This window comes from Halichoeres trimaculatus, unplaced genomic scaffold, assembly GCF_033239565.1.
Source record: "Halichoeres trimaculatus isolate MK-OKI-2021-1 unplaced genomic scaffold, fHalTri1.1 fHalTri1_scaffold_2, whole genome shotgun sequence".
Lineage (NCBI taxonomy): Eukaryota > Metazoa > Chordata > Actinopteri > Labriformes > Labridae > Halichoeres > Halichoeres trimaculatus.
Genome location: NW_027437180.1, coordinates 22,729,543 through 22,753,821, shown reverse-complemented (window position 1 = coordinate 22,753,821; position 24,279 = coordinate 22,729,543). Strand labels below are relative to the sequence as shown.

Sequence of the window (24,279 nt, the reverse complement as noted above, 5' to 3'; positions counted from 1 at the left end):
TTGGGTGCAACAGGTCAGCCAGGTGTGCAGCTGCTCTAGTTTTATCACCAAGGTGAGGAAAAGAGACCCAGAGGGGTTTTCGTGTTGTTCTGTCAAACTAAACAAAAAAAAAGTGTGAGGAAACAATATCTGAAAAGATTTCTTTAACATTTGTGACAGATATGCAGTTGAGCAACAACAACATCAGCATGGAACAAAGGTGCCTGGTCACCTACGGCTGACATGTAAGAGTGAAATTCTGGATTTTTAATGTTGGTATAAACATCAGTTGGACAAAAGTTACCCCATCACTGGGAATGTTTATGGTGGAAGCTGTAGCCCCATAATTCTTAATGGCAAGATTTAGCCCTGTGTAAACTCGCTTTCTCAAAAATCATTTCAGGATTTTCTTTAGCAATCTTACAGTGCAAAGTATATCCTTCTTGTTCTCCCATAAAGTTTTTTTTCCTATCCATACTTTCTCAATCCAAATACTTGTGCTGTTGTCAACATTAATTCATTTATCTAATACTTGGGTTGCGGATGCCTGCAGCTGATCTCCGCTGTCTTCAGGAAAGAGGCATGGTACACACTGGACTGGTCACCAATCAGTCACAGGTCTAACACACAGAGACAGACAACCTCTCATGCGCATTTATATTTATTTATTTTCTTTTTTTCTTTGCCCACCGGCAATTAAGAGAGAACTGGTGACCTTCTTGTTTGAGGCAGCAGGCAGGGTTAACCACTGCCACCGTGCAGCCCAATATTTTCAACAATTCTATAAACAGAGAACATACCGTAAAATTCTCTTCAATTCAGATAAAGCAAAAGCCACCCTCTAAAATGTGTCATGGTCATCACTAATTTGAAGTATCAGTGCAGTAAATCCCTTGAATTATAAGGTGCCCTTTTAACTTCTTAAACAGAAACAAAATTCTAAGTCATAATAGTTGTAAGACAGAGAAGACAGAATCTTCAGATATCTTGAATTTATCAAATCGGCTGGAGTTGATATTTTTTTTCCCCATCTTGCTGCCAAAATTAAATTTACATTGGTAAGATAAGTTTGTGTAGACAGGTGACAAGGCCATAATGCATGACTTGAATCATCCCTTTCCTGAAGCTTATCCTCTTTAAATGAGGATTTTCCAACAGCTGTCTCTTGTTATAAATTGTAATCTAGTTCAGACAGCTCTTCGGAATCATCAAATGGGGATTTTGGTGATTTAATGTGGAATCCAGAGCGACCTGGTTTGGTTTGGCATGGCACACTGAGTGGCAGAATCCTTTCATGGAAACTCCATCATCATCATCACTGCTCTGCTAGAAACAGAAAGTTGAAAGCCAGTTGCCAAATAATCCTTGATGGAAAACGGATGTATAAGCTAAGGTGAAGGTACCTATAAAGAGAAAATGTGAAGGCAGACTATTTGGGCACTTGGGATGGAAAAACTGTCTCTGTGGATTTATTGGAGCAATAAAAGATAAGGTCACTGTGTTGTAGGCTTTAATATTAATGTCCCATTAAATGAACATCACCACTGAAGAAAGTAGGTTATCACTTGTACTTTGATATAGCTCCAGGCAGTTATTTTGTAATAAAGAAAATGGCTGTAGGTGTATTTGGACCACCAGTGATTCTTAAAAGAGTTCTTCAGTTTGATAATACCCACTCAACTGTCAGTAAAGTGAGTAAGGTAAAAACAAAAAAAATCCCAGGCTATGGCTCTCTCATTTTAGCCCTTTCTCCGTCTACTTTTTTGTCATTTAAGTTCTCTATGTTTTAAAATAGACGGTTTAATCTTAAGACATGCAGCCTCTTAGGATTTTAAATTGCTGAACAGTCGGCAGTTTTGCTGGTAAATAGTTTTTTCAGCCCCTCCATGTGTGGATTCGGGGGGCGCCGTTCCCCATACTCTGAAAGCTATGAATAGTTCCCGCCCACCTATTCAGACTGTCCAATAAAAGCAGTGATAGCACTCAGTTCGACCAATCAACGATTACGGATGAAAGTGAAATGAAGTTTATCGTTTTAGTTTGGGATAGATCGAGGGGGAGATAAAGAGGAGAAGGCAAACAAGAAACTGAGAAAATAGCGGATAAAGTCAAATAAAACTCAAAGATATCAGCGTTCTGCTTTCAAACTTAACCGAAAACGCAGCAACTGCTTTAACAAGGCTAGACTACAGCCCCCTCTCATCCCAAAGTCTGTCGAAGAGAGTGGCAGGTGTTCAGTTAAGGGAGACTCATCGCTTGGGTCAGCTTACTACTAGTCCAAGCAAGGCGCCGAGACGGAAAAGGGCTAAAACAACGCGAGCTGTGGACTTTGGAGTCGTGTAAATGTGAAAGGATTAGGAAAAGACGTTTTAAGAGACCATCTCTTTTCCTTTTCGGACTTTGGAGGAGCATTAAGGACTGGAAAGGAAGAAAGCTCCACTGTCGCATTGGCAGCGGTGAGAGTAATGTTTGTAACGGCTGGCTCGCGCTCACTTTCTGGCTCGTGCTAACTCTCTTGGTCGCTGTGTGTACACAAAGGAAAGAAAAAAACGGTTGTTGCCGAGGAAGTTTACATTTGTTTGTTTTTTCTAACCTGTTGTGTCATTCACCCGCGTAACCCGAGACCCGGAGCACTAGGGGGAGGAAGCCGCTCTCGTATCCGAGGACAGAGTCCCCTCTCTGGAAGAGTTGCGGAGCATTTAGACCTGAGGGCTAACCGTTAATTAGGATATCAGACTTCAGTAAATGACTGATGCTCATGTTCCTCTTTCCACTACTCTGGAAGTCGATGCCCAGTTTTGCGTTCAAAAAGCCCGAGGTATTCTGAGAATCAATTACTGGATTGTATTTTAAGAGGATGGATCCACGGATGGATAATTTAAGTGTTCTGTGATTCTGCTAATGCGACCACTGTTTAAATGGTCCGCGGTACAAATCCCCAGTGAAGACATCAAAACAAGCGCGGATTTGAGGTCGATAGAAGGAAATAAGCCGATAAGTATAAAACACACTCAACTGTATTAATTCTTTACTCGGATCAATCCAGATGAAAATGTGGTATCGCAGGACGCAGGAACAGTCGGACTCTATAGAAGACAGAGATCACTCTGGTGTTACTCGGTGAAGCAGGACCTCACCCCGCCACCCCTCTTTTCTCTTTCTTCAGCAGCCCACTGAGTTTTTGGACACCGAGGCTGGGGAGTCAGAGTCACAGCGGTGGACTCCTGGAGCTCGGATCTTCATCGTGGACTGCACAGAGCTTTTCTGTCTGCTTGCACTTTATTATAAAAGGTTCGGTTGCAGCAAACAAAGCAAAAGCGGACCGGGGGCAGTGTTGGTCAACCTCCTCCTGTCTGAAGAAACAGGGATTTTGCTTGCTTGGAGGACTCCCCGGAGCGTGGCCAAGATGTTGGTGACAGGGGCGACTCGGGGTGGGAGCCGGTGTCCGCCTCTTTTTCTCCTGATTCTACTCAGCAGCAGCTGCCACATGTTGCATGGTCAAGGTAAGAGATTTACTCCCAGGGGAGACCAAGGTTTACATGTCAGATGATACACAGACAAACATTTTGCACAGAGATCCATCAATTCTGTACATGTTTAAAGGGTTAACGGATCATGGATAAGTGCACAGCCTGAACACACTGAACGGCTGACTCATTTGTCACAGAGACCATAGTGAATAGGGGAAAAGTGAGATAGAGAGCTCTACATTGGAAAAAATGGGTGTGATTTATGAGCAGGAGAAGCACTTTACTTGTAACTTTGGATATGTCTGTGTCCCTGCTGGAGGGAGATACAGAAATGGATTATTTTAGTTAAAACACTGGGTGAATGAAAGGGGGAGGGAATGACCCAGGGTGAATGAAACATGGCTGTTATTGTTATCAGTGTGCATATATTGTTAAATGATGATGGGGGGATTAAGGTATTGAGTATGCCTATGGGGAGGGGTTGTTTTAGTTTCCAAGCATTGATAATCCCCCTCTTAGTCAATGACCTGCTTAACTACATCTCCTGTTTGGCAAAAATACACCAACACATGGACAAATACATCTATCAGAAGTGTATTAATTTAAGTTTGATCTATAAGTGCAGAGTTGTGCTGGCAAGTGTCCAGATCAGAGTGTGACCTGTGGTTTCTGAGGGTCAAGTGGTAATTGTTTGACACACTGAAAGCAGACATATGAAGAAATATGGAGTCATGACAAAGGCTGGTTGTGTAACTTGTGTATTGAACGTGCATTTAGAGCCCTTTTCTCCGTATCTAGCTATGAAGAGAGCAGATGAATGGATATTGTGTGAATCTATGTGTGTCTTTGTATGTGTGTGTGTGTGTGCACCTCATGGGATTGTGTCAGAGAGGCTAAACAAAAGCCCAGAAAAGGTCAGACTGGTGTCGGCTCTCAGTTTTCTCTGGGTCACAGATGGCGTGGTGGGCAGAATGTGTGGTTGAGTCTCGGGGTCACGCGGAGGAGGAGGAGGGGGTCTTAGGAATGTGTGTGCCTACATGTGTGTGTGTGTGTGTGTGTGTGTGCGTGGGTGTCAGAGGTAGGGGCGAGCTATTTGTGAACGCATGGAAAATGTCTGTGTGCCCTTTAAGTGAGAAGAAAGTGTGAAAATAAGGGAGTACAGGTAAGTGGAGGAGGATGGTGAAGAAAAAGGACAGGAGATGGTGACAGAGAGGGGCAGCAGGGGAAAGGGGGTGAGATTAAAAGAACTGCGTGAGGGAGGGCAGAGGGGGAAATGCGGCGCACTATATTTGTCACTCCAAAAACCCTGCCTGCAGTTCAATCGATGATGACAGGATGACAACACCTTTGTGTGCGTGTCAAAAGTTGCTCTTCCCTCCTCTCGTTCCCCAGTTATCACACTCTCCTCCCTCATTAGTAGGGACTAAGGTGGAGGTGGGAGACAGAGGGATGGTGTGGCTGCAGAGTCAGCTGCTTCTGTCGTCCCTAATGTCAAGGTCTCACCCAAGCCACCAAACTCTCACGAACCGACCTTCCAGCTGTCTCAGCTGGAGGGCCGGGGATCCCCCGCTGCAGATATACGACAGGATAACTGACAGGGCTTGTGTTTGTGTTGGTGTGTGTTCAGGGTGTAGAGGGTGAACTGGGAACTAGTGAAACAGATAGAGGATACGGTGGAGGGGGTGGAATTATTGATCTGATAGTCCATGCCAAGCGGCCAGTCAATGCCGGTAGATTCAGGTTCTGACCCGACTATCTCCCACATTTATCGAGATGTTTTATTTTAGTAGGAAAAGGATGAAATGCATGAGAGAAAGTTGATCCCATGATCCCTCTCCTCACTCCCTCTTCCCTCTCCTATCTCTGAGGCAATTGATGCCCCCACCTGTCCTCATGAATGCAAGGCTTTATATGAGCCAGCTCTTGTCTCTGGGAGCACATTTAAATAAGCTCATCGATCTTTCATTTTAGAGTTTAAGTGACGGCAGCATTTTACCGTCTCTCTCTCTCCTCCTCCACCTCTCATCTGTGCACCGCCCCACCTCCTTTCTGTATTCATAACTTATCCCTCAGCCCAACATCATGTACCACATCACCACCAGAGAGACTAGAATGCCTCTCTGTCCTTGATATAACAGCTTTAAAATGAAAACCTTGCAAGCTCCATAGAATTATGTGAATACAGCATTAATTCACTCTGAGACATTGAGCAGAGGATTCTGGAAAGGATTTAAAAAAAAACTGTTGAAAGTAACAGTTCTGGATGACGTTAAAATGATTCTCTTACTAACAGGGATGTAAAAGCTCTAGTTAAGCTTCACAGAACAGGCGTCCCTCATACAGAGGATACACACCTTGTTGCATTGATTCTGATTTATCCAATCACACTTGGGATTTGAGACTTTGCAATAACACGACCACATGAAAAGCTGCTGTTTGAATACTTAGAACAAGTGTGTTTCTAAACTTTTTAACCATCACTCTGATTCATTGTTTTACCTGTCAGCTGTTCTAACAGTTTGTTTGGTCACATGACCATCTAGTGATATAACACAAGACAGTATCATTTGTATTAATGAACTCCTGAGCCGAGGAGGTTGTGTTTGGGAGAGTCTGTCTTTCTGTCTGTGAACAACATCACTCAAAAAGTAACCAATGGATCTTGATGAAATTTTCAGGAAATGTTCAAAATGAGATAAGGAAGAAGTGATTAAATTTTGGAGGTGATCTGGATCACCGTCTGGATCCATGATTTTTTTTAAAAGATTATTTATCATTGTGAGATAGGGCCAGTTTCACCATATGTGTATATAACTCCACGAGAAATGGTTGGATTACTTTGCAAAACAATAAAAGACAGGGTCACGATCATTTCTGACAGATGTAAAAGTACGATCCAGATCCTGGCAAAATTCAGGATACTAAGATCTGGAATATGAAATATGTACTGGATCATCGTCGTTTTCAACACTGTCAGGTAACACATTATCGTACAAACCTGCAACTAACACCAAATTATAGCAGACAGTCTGCTGAAGGGAGTATAACATTAAAGTAGGACTAAAGTGTTGTTTGAGAGTTACAATATGCTTGGCGAAGGTCTGTGCTTTCTGGGTGCTTTTCTAGTTTAGCAATACATTTCTGCCCATGGGCCACAAGTTCGCACCCATTTCTCCTTTTCTCTTTCCCTCTGTCCATGTCTCATACATTTGCACTCCAAGTTATCAAAATGATTCCTAAACTTTTGTCGTTTCCATAGTGTCAAAATTAAACTTTTCCAACTGTGGAACTGTGCAGTGTGTTTATACACTATGTCAACATGTATAAATAATTGTGAAATCTCACAGATGAGTTTGTGCTGGAAACAAGAGAAAGTATAAGGGACACCTTAAAGGGCAACTCCAGTTTTTTGACACCTGTACCTTATTTATAGGTGTGTGCATGCTCATATACTCACTCAGACAATCATCGTGCAGCTCTGAGTCCTTCAGAAGTTATTTAGATCCAACTGATTTTAGCCGCACTAAGCGGGGGCCACGGCAAGGGAGCTTCAGTGCGGGACATAATCTCTGCAAAATCCCTAATTTCTGCTATATTTTTTTTATTAATGTCAGCTCGTCTACCGTCTTCAGGTGGGTCAGCTGACCCAGAGCTGACCTGGTAAACAAACGTTTGACGGTTGTCCTTACCAGTTAGAGCCTGAATACACGGACAAGGAGCGCCATGAAAGAAGGATGCAGAGGGAGAGAGACGAAGAGCTGGCTCGAGAACAACAAACAGGAGCACGTCCGCGACTCAACGCAAACTGGTGGTGCGCTTGTGGACAGTGTTGGCCTATGGCAACAGAAGAGGAGTGTGTTTATGATAACACTGGCGATAGATGAAAAAATATAGCAGAAATGAGGGATTTTGCAGAGATTATGTCCCGCGCTGAAGCTCCCTTGCCGTGGCCCCCGCTAAGTGCGGCTAAAATCGGTTGGATCTAAATAACTTCTGAAGGACTCCGAGCTGCACGATGTTTGTCTGAGTGAGTATATGAGCATGCACACACCTATAAATAAGGTCCAGGTGCCAAAAAACTGGAGTTGCCCTTTAATGCTTTTGGGGGAAAAATGATCTATATATGGAAAAGCATGCTTAAGATAACTTTGGACATGAATTGTGTACTCACTTGGTGGTCTGATTAGCTGTAGAGTCATAAGGATGGTGGAAAAAAATAGGTCTAGACTGGGATGCTGAATGCGCGCACAGCCACACACACATATCCACACAAAGAGTCTCTGCTAGATTGTGAATAGATATTATAAGAGGAGCAAGCAGCCCGATGTAAAGTCAGTGGGAAATGTGTTTGTGTTTGTGTGTGTGTGTGCGTGTGTGATTGACGTCTAAGAGGAAGTAAGGTCCCTGGTTGCCTCCCTTATTTCCTGTCTGTCAGGAGAATCAAATCACCACACTGCCACATCCAGCTGACATCTTACCATGTGTGTGCAAACACCTCTGTTCTTGAGAGGGACAGCATTTGTGCGTGTGTGTGTGTGTGTATGTGTGTGTGTGTGTGTGTGTGTGTGTGTGTGTGTGTGTGTGTGTGTGTGTGTGTGTGTGTGTGTGTGTGTGTGTGTGTGTGTGTGCTTTACCTGTCTCCGTGTTCAGAGGTGCGAATGTGATGGGACTGAAGACCACATACATGCCAGCAGGTGTGTTTGTGTGTATGTGTGTGTCAGACTGATGCTAACCTTTTCTCAGCTTTAAGTGTTTTCTTCGCACAGCTTTAGAAGTGTAAGCAACATAGAGGCAGCTTCAGTCCCAGCGCAAAGTAATCATCCCTGTTGGTGTGTGTGTTTGTGTGCATGATGGAGCGTGATGGTGCTGATATGTGTAAATGAGTGTCACAGGTGTATCTTTCCTGTTCCATTTTTTCATGCAGCACAACCAGAAAACTTGTAATAGTTAAAGTAAAAGATGAAGCTTAACCTGAAAGTTTCATTGTGGGGTCTTTAAGAGGTCAACCTCTTTTGGCAGTGTGTTCTCAGACACAGTTAGTCCAATATTAACTATTAACAAAGGTTAAACTCTGTGGGTGAGGAGTTGAAAAATTTGTTTCTGCCTTTTCATGGCATTCTTTAAGTCTGCTTGTAAGGGACCAAAGAATTCAATTGCTGCGGGCCACACAGGTGGAACAGTTGCTTTTTAGGCCTCAGTGTTTATTATGTAAGTTAGAGGGAGGAGGTTGTTATTGATCTGCTGTTTACACATGTGAAAGGGTTGAAGGATGAAAGGGCTGAAGGTGGCATGAAAGCTCTTGCAGTTATGAAGCGGTTTCTGAGGTAAAATCTCCAAAGTAAGCAGCGCGCCGCCCTCACAAAACATGAATTCTATTGATTGAGTAAACTGCAAGACACCAGAGAGCATCAGAAAGCAAAAAGACTGACAGAATATCAACACTGTCAGGCGAAAGCAAGAAGTGGTGTCTGTGTAGCCAGCCAGTATAGCTGCTCATATTTAGTTATGGTAATTAGGTTATGACAGAATTCACTGAATCTGTGAGCTAAGTCTTGTCCCTCTTGGACACAGGTAGCTGACAAATCTGGAGCTCTAAAAAACCTTACCTTTCATTCACTACTGACACCTACCGATTCATTAGTTTAGAGTAGGCCTGTCACGATAATCTATAAATCAATTAACCGAACGATAAATAAAAATGTCCTCGGTAAGTTTGCCAGCCTCGATAAACTGACACGTGCATGCATGTTTGTTTATTTATAGCGGACTGAGCATCTGTCAAAAATGTCATCCTTGGCATCTTTTGCGACTGGGCTGCTCGCGCGTACACACGGAGAGAGCTGAACAGAGCGTCCTGAGGGGTAAGGAGAAAACACATGCTAATATGAGCGATGGCACGAAAGATACATTTCTTAAGCCGCCTGCCACAGTCCCAGTGTGGGAATATTTTGTTTTTTATCAGAATGAACAAAGTGTGAGCTCATGAACACCAACGAGCTGATATGTCGCATTTGTTTGGAAATAGTGGCGACGAAGATGAAGAAGGGGGGGTGCAGCGGAGCCTTGTTCTGTGACAATCCGCTCTTACTGAGACTTTTGGTCTGCAAAGTAAATAGAAATAAAAGCACCAAATGGTGGGCGCTCAAAGACAGCTACATTGCCAAAGAAATGCAGCCCTTCAATACGGTTGAAAGCCAGAAATGTTAAAAATGTTTGACAGACAGTACGGATTGACTGGAAAAAAGTACATGTTACAAACAATTCAGGAACTGTATAAACTCCCTTTTATTTAGGCTATAGTTTTTATTGTTTTTTTTTTTTTTTGAGTTTCGTTTTTTCTTTAGAGACAGGGTCTATGTTTTATTGTTTTTGATTAGTATTAATTATTTTCATTGACATGTATTTTTTTCTAAAAGAGAGTCAATTTCATTTTCATTGTATTTTTTTTCTCTTTTCTTGTTTGTTAAATTTACTATATTTTTTTGTTTAATTTATTTTAAAAGATCCTGACCTTGTAATTACAGTTAAATACCCTTAAGAAATGAAAGTTTCTTGCGTTTGATATGGTGTACTCACTTTATTATCCCATTTAAAAATGGAATATGGAATGGAAAAAAAAGAAAAAAATCAATATAATATTGACAATAATATTGTTTATCAGCAATAATATTTTGGAAATTATCGTCTAGCAAAATTTGTTATCGTGACAGGCCTTGTTTAGAGACTTAACTAGGACTACAAGAACAAATTAGTAATGTCTTAATGTCATATGTAAACAAGAATATATCTTAGCGGAACTGAAGTGAAGCCTTATTTTGAAGTAAATATTGATCACACGTACCATGAGGTGGAGAAAGTGGCCAGATTTTAAAACGTCTACACTGTTGCATTATGTGAAGCAAGAAAGTGTGCTATTGTTAAACTTTGCACCAATCATATTTCATGGCACAGGAGAACCATGGATGAACTATAGAAAAAGTACATGAACTTTATGAGTTAAGGCTGAGTGTGAATTGATTTTGAAATAAATGGTATCTGGTTTTTGGTGTGTCTGACTCGAATAGCAACGATTTTTCTATTTACAGAAACAACCGTTGCAAATAAACCTGCAGGCAGCTGGAGATGCATCAGGACACCCTATCTCTGTTTCTCCCCCTTCCTTTCTCTCTCTTTTTGTGATCCAGGGGAAATGCCTTTAAAACCCCATCCTTGCACTGCCAGGAGAAGGCTCCAGAGCAGTGTCATTGTGGGGTGAAGATGGTGACCCTTTTTTCTAATGTAAAATTCAGCCAGTATCTGGATTAAAACTGGCAACCTTCCACTGGACCAAAGCTCTGTCTGCCTGTCTTTGCCTCCCCTTGTCTCATTTGTTTTTACTTTCTGTGAGGCGGTAATGATTTTAACTGTTAAATTCTCTGGGCGTGGAGCGACTTGTAGAGGCTTAAGTCAGATGTGCCTCCTCCTCCTCCTCTTCATCCTCTCTGCACTCAGTGTATCACATGCACCTGTCTGAGGCTCTGCATTTGTTTGAGTGTGGTCAGGCCAGCAGGCTATTTGAATGTGATCTTTGCATAGTGAATCTCCAGCCGTGGAGCATTACTGAGGTCAGGCCTGATTGAACTTATACTAGGGAGTGTCCACCATTGTGTGTGTTAGAGCAACATGATTTACTTGTTCAGTGCAGAGGCTTTAACCTGCTGCAGGTGTGTGTGTTCTTATGTTGCTGCGTTTGATCTGGAACAGGTGTTTGAGAGGGTGTGTGTGTGTATATTTGATACTGATTTATGCTATGGGGTAGAGCAAAGAAAGGAAACCTTTTTGATCTCAGCCAAGAAAAGGCAGGAAGTAGTCTTCTGTACGTGTGTGTGTGTGTGTGTGTGTGTGTGTGTGTGTGTGTCTGGCCAAAGGTTTTTACCTTGGTCCTTTGATCCACACTAGAGGTGGGCATACCACTCTAGCCAACAGGATGGAGACTTGGCCTGTGCTACAGATGTGTGTGTTCATTGTTGTATGTGTGTGAGCAGAAGAGCATGACCTGAATTGAAAAGCGGTGACTTATTTGTGTTTGCACTTCATGCATATGTGCATTAGTGCGTGTTTAGCACACAGCCAAATCCCTGCTGATTTGCATGTTGGGATTAGCCTCATCAATGCTTTGATGTCTTAACTCTCTCATTTTCCAGACTGTTTTATACAGCGCTTGTTATCTACAATAGCTTGAGGGACATAATGACTCATTTGGATTGTAAAGGAGTTGAATTGTTAACCACAAAAAATACTCAGACTCAGAAGTTATTGTTTCTGTCTGTGTCTTGGTCTCAACTCAACTTCAGTGTTACAGTTTACTTTCTGAAAGGAACTAATGCACTGGTCTCCTGAGATCATAAGCTCATCACTATATATCATCATCATCATCATCATCATCATCATCATCATATTCATCATCATCAAGGCAGTTTGCCCAAGGTCAGGCACATATGGGCTTCCCCTATTCATTAGGGGTGGTAGAAAAAAATGAAAAAGTGATATATCATTTTTTGTTTGATTATATCAAAAATGGGATTCTTTGTCAAAAAATCATTTTCTTTTATTCAAATTCAAATTCTTCACTTCAGTCTTTGTTTATAAACTGGATTGGAAAAAAGTCATCACTTTTCTCTAGCAGAGGGTGGAGTTTCTCTCTGACTCATGTGATGTGCATTTTATGGGAAATTATGGCTCCTGGTATAGTCTGTAAACATTTTTATCATCATTTAACTTTTTCACATGGTCTGGTCTTAAAAAACGAAGTAAAACGTGCAAAAAATGTAAATATCAAAGAATCAGCTTCCCAGAAATTGTACTAGAATTGAATCACGAGGATAGCCCATCGTCCCAGCGTCTTATCCCACCCTACTTTCTACTGTCTCCCTTTTCTGTATCTGTTTTACAACATGGGACTAATTTTTGTAACCTGACACGCCAGACGGACAGTTTCATATATCCGCCACGGAATTATTTCACAAGTCCATCTGGGTAGCAGCTCTTCCTATTTGTTTTCAGAGGCGGGACTTTAAAAAAAATCTGCAGCTGGTGATTGGACGACCGTTCTGATTAACACACTCACCACGGACCAATCCACATCAAGCCACGGCATGCTTATGTGAGCCGATGCATCTAAGAAACAATAGATGAACAACTACTGAATCACGAGAAACAGCTGTAAAAAAGGCGTTAGACGGCAGCTTCCGTTTTTATAAATTTAACTTAAGAATCAAATGAACGCTGACAAGTGCGAAAGTCTACTGACGTCACGTCTGCTCCCACAGCTCCCGCCTCTCTTCCCTGATTGGGCCGGTTAGAATTTAGCCGAGTTAAATCGTTGGTCATTGGAGCCTGGCAAGATGGACCTGCAGGAGTTCAGAAACTGAATCAGGCAGGTCCGTCTGCTCTGCAAGGTTAAATTTTTTGTAACCTTCAGCTAAATATTATGTAACATATATCACATAAAGAGGTTGATGACATAGAATTTTACAATGAACAAAATCTGATGCCAGAGCTGTGACGCGTCAATTTGACAAGAAGCAGATTGAGTGGGACAGGAAATTGCACGTAGTAACCACTTAAAAACGCCTGGTGAATTTCAAAATAAAACAAACTGTGTCATTATCAAAAGGTATTTAGCTTGACTACAACAAAGCGGCATAGTGAGTGGAGCCAGAACAGGAGTCAACAGGTTTGAGGTTTTACAGCCCAACTAGAATGTTAGGGGTTATACTGAGACAGCTAAAATTCCACTTGGGAAGCCTGCTAAGGTGATGTTTATATGTGACAAACGATGAGTTTATATTGTTTTATTCTGTCAGTGGTTTAAGTTGTTGCAGCTGCAGTTGTAATTTTACACATTCACCTCATTGTGTTCATTCTATATCTGCAGCTCCATGCAGAGTTAAGAGGCTTTCTGCAAAAATGAAGCACTGCATTAGAGCTGGCAGAACTCTGAAGCCGTGCTCACCATCAGCTGTATGACCTCACTGTTACAATCATATTTGCGCACGAAGCACCAATCACGTCCCATTGAGACAATTAGGAAGTCTTGACAAGCTCTCAGCCAGATTAGACTCTTTAATGAACACTGAGAGTGATTGTCTTTCTATGAATCTGAGTTGTTTTGTTGGGATTGCTTTCAGTGGAAACACAAGAACACAACCAGTGTTGTCAGGGAAAAAAAAGTTTATTTTAAGAGGGAAAAAAAGATGCAGAAGGACATTAACCTGTACTTATAGGAGCAGCTTCAGAGGCAAAAGGGTGTCTGTCACTTAGTATTAGTATTTGAGAAAGCTAAAACTCTTTCTTCTATTAAGCCAGATGTTTTTGACTGACAGACGCTGGTATCACGTGGATGCTCTCGTGAAATTGTGCTGCACTTGTACTCAGAAATTACCTGATCTTTTGTGTGAGGGTTCCATGCCCCCACAACCCTTTATACTTCCTTGCTTCTAACTATTGTTCATTTCTAAACACTTCTCTCTTGTATGAAGGTTTACACTCAGCCCACCTCTAAACATATAAGCACTTTGAAGATGACTTTAAGGCAGGTTTTTATGAATAATAAAAAACAAATACTTCAAGCCTCCCTGATGATTACAATGTTTTGCCTCCATCCTGAAATAAATGTTCTGACTGACACAGGGTTGAGCGGATGCTGATTAGAATGAACTTTTCCTCTTACAAGAGTGGAGAAAGTTGCTGCTGATTGATGGACGAGGAAATGAAGGGATACAGTACAGACAGATGAAAAGATATGCTGTTATGAAGAAAAGTAATCAAAGTTAGTAATTCAAAGAGAAAGTAGGTGGAAAGAGAGAATAGGCTGTCAGTTTTGGGGTCATGAAAGTAGATGGATGGATAAAAGAGGACAGCACGGAGATGAGCCGACTTAATCAAAACAGAGTTGAACATACTTTGCAAAGATGGATGAAGGAAGTTTCCACAAAGGGAAAGACAAGAGAAAACGTTTGTTTGATTAATGGATCTGCTTTAGATATTCTTTTCCATTTTTCTAATCCCCCTCTCTAACTCATGATCTTTCCCCCCACTCGCTGTGTATCACTTCTTTCTGCTTTACATCTTCCTCTCCTTTCTACTACTTATTTTGCTTCTACATTTTCTTTAATTGGGAATGGTCAGTGTACACATATTCATCTCATTAGGCGCACACACTACATACACACACACACACACATACATACACAGCTGCTTTGTTTTCCTGTAGTATTATGGATGTGCATGTGTATGCATGGAATTGCAAGTCATCTCACAGGATTCACTTTATCTTGTGAATGCGGGAGCAGAATGAGAGAAAGGCAAACAAATGAAAATAAACGAAAGCATTCAAGCGAAAGAGAGAAATTAATTATCCTGTTTGCCTGTCGATGCGAAGCTGTTGGGAGTAACCCAGTGCTGGGCTTGCTGTAAAGCTGGCACACACACTCTCACAGCCTTAGTCAAGTTGAGTTATTGTCCAACCTGGAGGGTCAGCTGTGTTTGGTATGGAGGCTGTGTTTGACTCAGCAGAATGTTACTGACAAGCTACGATGCCACTCAGGGCTTAGTTTGACTCCAACACTGTCACCACCTCACTGCAACACACACAGCTTTGACTCTGAGGTAAGGATGTGCTAATCTGCAGGAGTAAAAAGTATGCAAGTATTATTAACCCTTTATGACCCACCATACCAAGTCTGCCAGAACATATCTTTACATCTTAACATTCTGTAGTGTCTCTTTTTTTGCATAAAAGTTTTGCTAGACAACAACTCTTATATCCCAAACTTTAATAACATGTATAGACATATGTCCAGACTAATAAGATACGTTTCTGTAAAGTGCATAAAAATTGAAACATTAACAAATATTTGTCTAAAATCAGAAATGTCATGGCTGTGTTCCGCACATATGTGAATGTAAAAAATGTAAAGACGTCTATATTTAACGTGGGAAGGGATGTGAACAACTAGGGATGGGTACCGAATTAGGTACTTTTATAGGTACCAACCAAATTCTGTCAAAAGTACCGGGTATCAATTCATGTAACACCAAAAGGTACCATGTTTAGGTACCTAAATGCATACTTGTGACTGTGAGGGAGAGGAAGAGTAGGTGATTTTCCATGCTGGACATGAACACAGCCTTGCAAGGTTATATATTGAAGAATAAATTTGTTAAATTGAAAAGAATTTACATTTTATTATTAATCAAGTTGATATTTTTTACCAGATTAACCTACAAAAGTACCGAAAAATTGGTACCGTTGAGTACAGATGCGGATTGCCAGGTACCGGGAATCTGTATTGTATCGCTTCAAATGTGAAAGGTACCCATCCCTAAACTCCACCATAAATGGTGGGATTGCTTTTCAAAACAATACAACACAAGGGCACCATAGTTTCTGACAGATGTAGACGTATGATCCAGATCCTGGCAATATTCTGGATACTAAAATCCAGAATATGAAATGGATACTGAGTCATCATCATTTTTTTAAACAAATTGATATTTTTTACCACATAAACACAAAAAAGTACCAAAACTTGGTACCGTTGAGTACTGGTACCGATTGCCAGGTACCGGGCATCGGTACCTGTATCGTTTCAAATGTGAAAGGTACCCATCCCTATGAACAACTGTGGTCTGGATCGTGATGTTTTTGTTGTTTACAATTTATAATGGATTTCTGCAAACACATCAGTGGAAAGAATCAGTGCTTTGAGACATGTTGAAAATACAGTATAAAAGTGTAACTCTTCAGATTTTAAATGCAAAAACATATGATCGATCTATGCTACCTGGTTTCAAATCCAATTGAACCATAATATGCAAATTGTAGCATCAGCGCTATGCTGGGTCTATAGAATTAATACTAATGTAGTGCAAATTTACACTGTAATTACTAAAAACTTGACTTCATGTCTTGAAATAATCAATTTATATATAATGTTAAAAATAATGCTTGTAAGTGGTAAGAAAATAAGGCTATAATGATGATAAAATTCAACCTTTTTGCTCAAACCCTTGCTGGATTACCTCACGTATGTACCCTGTGCTGCTTTCACCACAGCCTAAAATACAATCTTGAATTATTTTCACCTTTAATCATCTTTTCCCATTAAGCAGAACGTTAAATTAATCACTTTACTCAAAGGAGCATAACTCAGATAGGATCATTTGGTTTTCACTGAGAATGACCTTGTTCTCCACAGTCAGCCTCACAGAAGCAGCTCTGTATGTATTGAACCTTTCATGTTAAGCTGTGAGTTGAGACTGTGAAAAGTTTATAGAGCGGTCATTTCCTTATAAAGGTTGTTATTGGGCAAAGTCAATTGTGACTTGTAAAAAGTTTACAGCCTCACAAATCGGGTGAATTACTAGCTTTTTGACATCGTGAATAATGTAGAGGAGTACTTTTAGGGTTGTTAATGAAGTTCTTCCAGCACATTGAAAAGGTTACTATATAATGTCAGTGTGATTGGATTTTTGGTGGTTTAAGAAAATTAAAATTTAGTCGTTGCTTTGTGCTTTGGTCTGATCTGACCTTACTGGACTTGAAATTGGAGTTTGATGTCATTTGAGATGTCAACTGGATTTTGTTCCTCACAAAAATTACCTTGATGCTCATCTCGGCCCGTAAACCTGTTTCTTGTGAAAAGTAGGATGAAAAATCTTGATGTGAATAAAGTTAACCCTGATTCTAATAGGGCTGCAATTAGAGGCGAATTTATTAAGTATATTTCAGGGTTGTTGCACGTGAAATGTTTGAAATGACAATATTGTGACCATTGAGTACAAATTGTCAAAAAAATGTTTTAAGACTTGGATGATTCTCTTTCGAATTTCACTTCCTTCACTTTCTGCTGGTGCTTGTGTCACGGCAGCTCACCTTCTCACCCTGTCATTTTGTGCATCAAAGGGTTGAATTAAAAATGTATATGGGGATTTAAATAAGAAATCAGAATATCAAAATGTATGTATCGCGATACAGCTTAGAAATGTCAAGACTTTAGTTTTAGGTCATATCGTGTGGCCCTAGTTGAATAATCATTTGGCATGATCGATTACATCACCTTTGAAAATTCACTGATAGAGAATTTTGTTTATCGTGGGTGTGTTTGAATGAACTTGAGATTTGTTGATGTGAGTGAAAAGCAGAGGTGTTTCACAAATAATTTCAGTGATACAGCTACATATTCATTCAGTACTCACTAAAACAGAAAAGATGGATTAGCTGGTGTCAGTGATATTCCTCCAGGGTGGACTGTGATTGATACGGTCGAATTGATGCTACATTTTCCCCTCAGCACAGTCAGAATATTCATTTGATCTTAACAAAACTTCACACTCTGTCCCCAAGTCCTCGGGTCTCCGAAGATCTTGCTTCAGATGTGGTTATAACCTTTGTGCTGTAGTCCTGAACCCATCTGCTGAGTGTTGGAGACCCAGCTTGTACATGTGAACAAAGTCATCCTTTCAAAGTAAATGCAGCTGCTGTCACACTGGTTTTATGACCTGATCAGTAATAGTTTTTTTTGTGATGTTATCATTAAATTATGTGAAGGTGGGGGGTCAGGGTTGCTCTAACAATCTTCAGCTCTAAATGTCAGCCATGTCTCTCTGCAAACAACTCGCTGATTACTTCAGCCATCACGTCCAAACAGCTCTTCATGCTCGACAAATTCTCCTTGAGAGGATTGTGTGTGTGTTTGTGTGTGTGTGTGTTATCAGGATTTACTGTTCTTATAGTTCTTGACAAAATCTACTTTAATAAGTGCTTTTACAATCCCTTTATCTGACAGAGTGGCTTATTAGACTGTCACTTGTTCATTAATGTGTGTCTGTGTTGAGTGGGTGTGTGTGTGGGTGTGTGGAGCTGTGTTTGTAACTTCTGTATCCGTGCATCAGGTGTACAGATAATTGAGGTCTGTCTGCGAGCTTGTGTGTGAGTGAATAAGCAATTAGGCAACCTGCTTTCAACACACTGACACAATCACAGCTGAAAACATCTCAGCACCAACCTCGTGCTCCCCCCCCTAAGTTTTGTGTTGATTTTTCTCTCCCCTCACCTGTTATCTTCCTGTCCATTGCTATGCTAAATCTAATTAGCTTGTAACATAGATGTATTAGGCTTGCATAATGCCACAGCTGGCCCCTTTTTTGTCAGTCTTTAACACAAAAATGCTCTCATAATCATTACACACACACAAGCACGCACCTGTGTTATGACAGATGAATAGGGGGAGATAGGGTGTTGTATGTCTTGTTCTCATAGCAATACAGGGCTCCAGATTGCAACCAGAATTTTTTTTAGGTGGTATCTGATGTTGCTCAGGTGAAAATGTAGATTTCTTTCGCTTGCACATCATTTCTGTTTTCTCACACACATGGAAAGACCATGTCGTAAGCTAAACCAATAAGAGACAGAGCTTGGTTGGGTCTTTGCCTCTGATTGGCTGTGGCCCTGTTTGCTCACTGCTCTAAGCTGAGTGTGTTTAAGAATTCCGAGCGACCTGAGCACCAGAGCAGCTGAACTGAAACAGAAAAAGAAAATAAACGTGACAAACGTGGGAAAATGAAAAAGGGTAGAAACTGTTTTCTTCGTTCAGACAACTAAGCCCACTGTGACATCCAGCCCAACTGCTGAGAGTCCATCCAGCCAAAACGCAGAGCCCTCGGTCTCTGGTAAGATGCTGAGCCTCAGTCCTTCAGCGACAACAAAAGACTTGGAAGCAGGGGAGACAACCAAGTCTGAGATAGAGCCCGGCCCCAAAACTTTAATCAAAAAGCCCCAAATTTCTTCTTCCAGACAGGGCTGCTTCACACAGTTTCCCTGGCTGAGTAACGACAAAGGACAGAACGCAATGCACTGCACTTCCTGTCAGGATTCCTGTCAGAATATGGCTGGTGATAGTGGTAAGCGGGTCAAAAATGTTTAATAATAAAACTTAAATAAAACACAATGTCTGACTTGAAAGTGATACTCCGGGATGGAACAAGTTGGGTTCTATCACAAGGTTTAGGGCAGAAATTACCCCTACAGCAGTGTTTTTGTGCAGCAGAAGCCCAGGGCGCTCGCACCAAACACCCCCTCCCTGCTCGTCTGCTGGTTTCCTCTGCACTCAGACGGGGCCAATTTTTACCTGACCAAAAACACAAATAAACGGACTCCCACCGAAAAAATCTGATATGGGTCTGCATTCACGCTTATTTATTGAATTTTCAGCGCGTTACTTTCACACAAAAACACCGCTAAATAAGGCTCTAGTTCTCATTGTGTCGTAAAACGGCGCTACCTCTGCTGCAGAGCCACAGCTGGCTACGAGGCGCTCGCCGCTTAGTGTATCAGTCCACGCGCGGCGTGCCAGATATAAACAAACAAACGCAGGTAGTCTGCCAGGACGAAGAGACACGATGAGAACAAGAGCCTTATATAGCGGTGTTTTTGTGTGAAAGTAACGCGCTGAAAATTCTCTAAATAAAGCGTGAATGCAGACCGATATCGGATTTTTTCGGTGGGAGTCAGTTTATTTGTGTTTTTGGTCAAGTAAAATATGGCCCCGTCTGAGTGCAGAGGAAACCAGCAGGGGAGCAGGGAGGGGGTGTTTGGTGCGTGCGCTCTGGGCTTCTGCTGCATAAAAACACTGCTATAGGGGTAATTTCTGCCCTAAACCTTGTGAAAGGACCCAACTTGTTCCATCCCAGAGTATCACTTTAAAAGTGATGCAGTGAAACATTTGGGTGAACCTAAATGTTGTGCTGGTGCACCTGGAAAAAAAGTCAGGTGCACCTGTGCAGCCAATGCAAAAAAGTTATTCCAGAGCCCTGATAGAAGCATGTTAAGTCAATGTATTGGAAAATTCTGTCTAATGAATTAAAAAACTGTGAGCAAAACAGAGGGGCAGCAATCAGAGTTATACAAATGGAAATTCATTAAGAAAAAAACATGCATAAAAAATGTCTTTACAGCTTGTTCAATTCCCCTTTAGACATAAGATACCTGTCTGGCTCCACTTCGATAGAGCACAACACATTTACTCTCCACTTTTTCAGTTTTCTGCTACACAGCCCTGCTGAGTCTGTGAACTGCACCGTGTGGCACACACACAGAAACAAACACAAGTCACAAAATGACACCAGGGCTGAACGCTGGCCGTAGAGCACGACACATCCAGTTGAGATGAACCAACTAATTCTGGAAGGAGTGTAACAATTACACATGCACGAAAAAGTGAATAATTGAGTCGTTTTCAGAGAGAACACATCTGCAGAAATGTGGTGACAAGCATTTAAAGAGAGCAAAAGACGGTGACAGAGGCTCAGTGCATCCCAGCATCCAAACCTTGAATATCAAAGAGGTCTTTTTTTTAAGTTCCCTGCCAATTTTCCTTCCTCCTTCTCCTCTCTGTCTCTCTCTGGTTATTTCTAACTCTCTCCCTGATCTTGAACTGCTTGTGTCTTTCCATGCTGTCATTTTCCCCTGCCTCTGTGGTGTCACATTACAGTCAGTCTACGGGAACTTCTCCTTCTCCTTTCCCTTTCTCCAACTCCTCACTTCTTGCTCTGTCTGTCACCTCTCTCCTTCCCTACTTTCCCCTTTCACCCATCCCTATTTCCTTTCCTTTAATCTCGCTCTTTCACTTCTTGTTGTCCCTCTTTGCCTCTGGCTCCATTGGAGGGGGGGGAGTTGGTAACCCATCCCAGAGGGGGGATTCACTAACTGCAGCCTTTGGCACCAGCTGTCTGTCTGAGGCCTGATGTATCTTGCATGGTTCTGGGTGATGGCCTTTTTTCTTGTCTGTGTGTTATAAGAGAGAGCGAGGGAGGCAGGGTGTTTGGTGAATGTGGTCGGTAACTCTATCTTGGAGGACATGGAGCTAAAAGCATTAGGTTATAACAACTGCCAGGCCTGGCAGCATTTGACAGAGCTTTGGGCAAGGATAGAAAGGACAAATGGGGTGTGGTTTCTTACAGCTGTGTGTGTGTGTGTGTGTGTGTGTGAGTGTGTGTGTGTTTATGTCTCTCAAAGTGTGTGTGTGCCTATGTTTGTAGCCCATTCCATCAATGCCAGTCACTGTGTGAGCACTTAGTGATTACGGTGGCGGTGGAGTTGTTAATTTGTGTAATCAGTGTTTAATTGGCATTGAGGAAAACACATTAATCAGCGCAGAAAAGTCTCCAGCTTCTTTGCGCAGTCAATTATTAGTCAGCTTCAATCAGCCAATCGCGTGCTGCCTGGGAGCCTGAGAGCCTGGCACATGGGGCTGCAATCACAAGTTCCACTCGGTCAGAGGGAAGGCATCTTACTGGAACCACCATGGTGCCACAATGCCACTTTGTGCACATAATTATTTAAGTGCTGTTTGAGGGGTTAGTTTTTTCAGCAGTCAGCACACTCATTGCCAATAATTTGTTACAGGAGTTTGTCTTTATCTCTGTTTTTGTTTGTGTGTGAAGACCTTGAATCTATAATGCTCTCTGGTGGGAGAGTTTGGGCACATGTGGGTGGGTTTTACTTTGCAGAAGACAAGCAGCATTTCTTAGTGTCTTTTACCCCTCAAAGACAGAACTCACAAAAGCACACAGACACAAGCACAAAAAAAGAATTCAGCTATAAACAGGCAGGCTATCAAAACTGTAAACCCACAGCAGCAGGGCTGATCACAGATGTAAGATCTCTGTAGGCAGAGAGAACTTTTCTGACTGTGGCTCTTAAATCCTGCTGCCATTCTACGACCAACAGCTGCTATCCAGACACAAACACACAAACACACATCGGTAAGAGTTCTGTAACAAGAGAACAAGAGATTTTCTTTAATGCTACCTAACTTAGCTGTGAAAGTATAACTTCAGTTTATTCAATATGAAACTGATTGTGGCCATGATGTATTGATACAAAGAAGCTCGTCAGTTGATTTTTTAAGCAACTGTTCTTACCGAGGAATCTGAGTCATAGCTTTCACCTGAGATGGATGATGGTGTCAGAAATTCAAGGATAGTAACAATGAATGCTCTATTATACCAGCACTGTCTGTTATTAAAAAAAAAAAAACTATCCCCAAACTCCTTTTTTCTGGGAGAATAAACACCTTTTTTTCTCATATACAGTGGTGCATTGACTTACGTGTGTCCTAGCTAACAAGTTTTTTGAGATATGAACCATTTTAGAGTTGAGAGCTAATATTCGGGTTATGAACCAGCTTAAGATACCCCACTGCAAAAACTTTCAGCCTGAGAATCTGTTTGAGGCTGGCTGCAGAAAGACCGTACCCAGCTATATAAACAGACTTTTATGGCATTGAAAAGCATAATTACAGCCTGGTTCAAAAATGGCTTGAGTCTACAATAGGGATGCACAATATTATCAGCACAATATCAGTATTGGCTGATAAAAGCTTAAAAACTCATTTATCGGTATCTGCAGATATGAAAATTTCTGCCGATAGGCACAGCCGATAAGGTGCTATTCAGTTAGGATTATTATTATTTTCCATCTGAAAAATAAGTTCCTTAAATAAAATGTAGCACTTCATTTATTTGCACTGCAGAGCTCTGTGTCTGTCACCAGGTTGTTACAGTATCTCTAAAATAATCAAATGCCACTTGGTTATGTTTAAAAATGCATTGTACATTTAAAGTTCATGTGATCTAAAGAAATTATTTTTCTGTATTTCAATACTGAATGTCTTGAGTTCGAAAAAATAATACATTTCTTCTTTATGGTAAAATCAAATGTTTTTTGTCTTGTTTTATGTGTGTTTCTTAAACAAATAAGACCGTCACAATTAGAGTAACATATAAATTCCAGTACGGGATAGACTTAGCTTTCTTTACAGAGAAAAAAACAAACAAACTTGTGATTATCGGTATCGGTATCGGCCAAAAAGGGTTTCGATATATCGGCATATCGGATATTGGCAAAAATCCAATATCGTGCATCCCCAGTCTAAAACGTTGATTTCACTATTGGCACATACACTGTACTAGAGGTGTCCCAGTCCGATATTGATATTGGATATCGGTCCAATATCAGCAAAAAAACAAGTATCGGTATCATATCGGAATCTAAAATCTCCAATATAAGCAGTTTCTGTTACCCATTGGTTAATAATAAATGGGTCAGTTTTTCCTCATACCTACTGTTCTTTGTTTGAATAATATCACTTAATCAAGCCTTTTCTTACATGACGGACATACTACAAAATAAGTTATAAAAGTATGCATGTTTAATGCTGATATCGTATCGGATTGATATCGGTATCGGCCAATACTCAATGCTGCAGTATCGGTATCGTATCGGAAGTGAAAATGTAATATCGGGACATCCCTACACTGTACAGTGGGTGCCGATATGCAACTCCTTGGTTTATAACTTCACCGTGCCCACACACACACGCACACACACACACACACACACACACACACACACACACACACACACACACACACACACACACACACACACACACACACACACACACACCCAAGGCTGTAAACCTAGGGGAAACACTGGTGTAATATTACATGCTTTCTTTCCCTCCTACAATGTTATTCCTCTCTTCTTCTGCGTCCACCACTGTTACATGCAAATGACTTGATGTGCAAAGTAGTTGATTACATAATTTAGTGATGTAGTTAATCTGTAAAACACAGCACTAAAGAGTGAAGAAGATGAAAAAACAAAAACATAATTGAGCTAACTGGGAGTTGCCAAGTTTAGCTCACAGGTTGGTGAAGGATAAAATTATCAAGTAGCACTGAAGCCTCATGTGCTCAAATACAGCAGGCATCATCATTTTAG

The 24,279-nt window shown here is 41.2% G+C and overlaps 1 protein-coding gene across 3 annotated transcripts in view; it reads left to right on the top strand.

The window, feature by feature from the left end:
- Nucleotides 1-1,994: 1,994 nt before the first annotated feature.
- The window catches only part of LOC141810286 (protein sidekick-1-like), a 255,916-nt gene continuing 233,631 nt past the window's right edge, over nt 1,995-24,279 (top strand). For 2 of the 3 annotated variants that reach the window (XM_074697702.1, XM_074697686.1), the window contains exon 1: nt 1,995-3,482. In XM_074697702.1, the coding sequence (XP_074553803.1) occupies nt 3,386-3,482 (97 nt within the window). In that variant the 5' untranslated portion in view covers nt 1,995-3,385. The remainder of the gene's footprint in view (nt 3,483-24,279) is intronic. The other variant, XM_074697693.1, reaches the window with a different exon arrangement.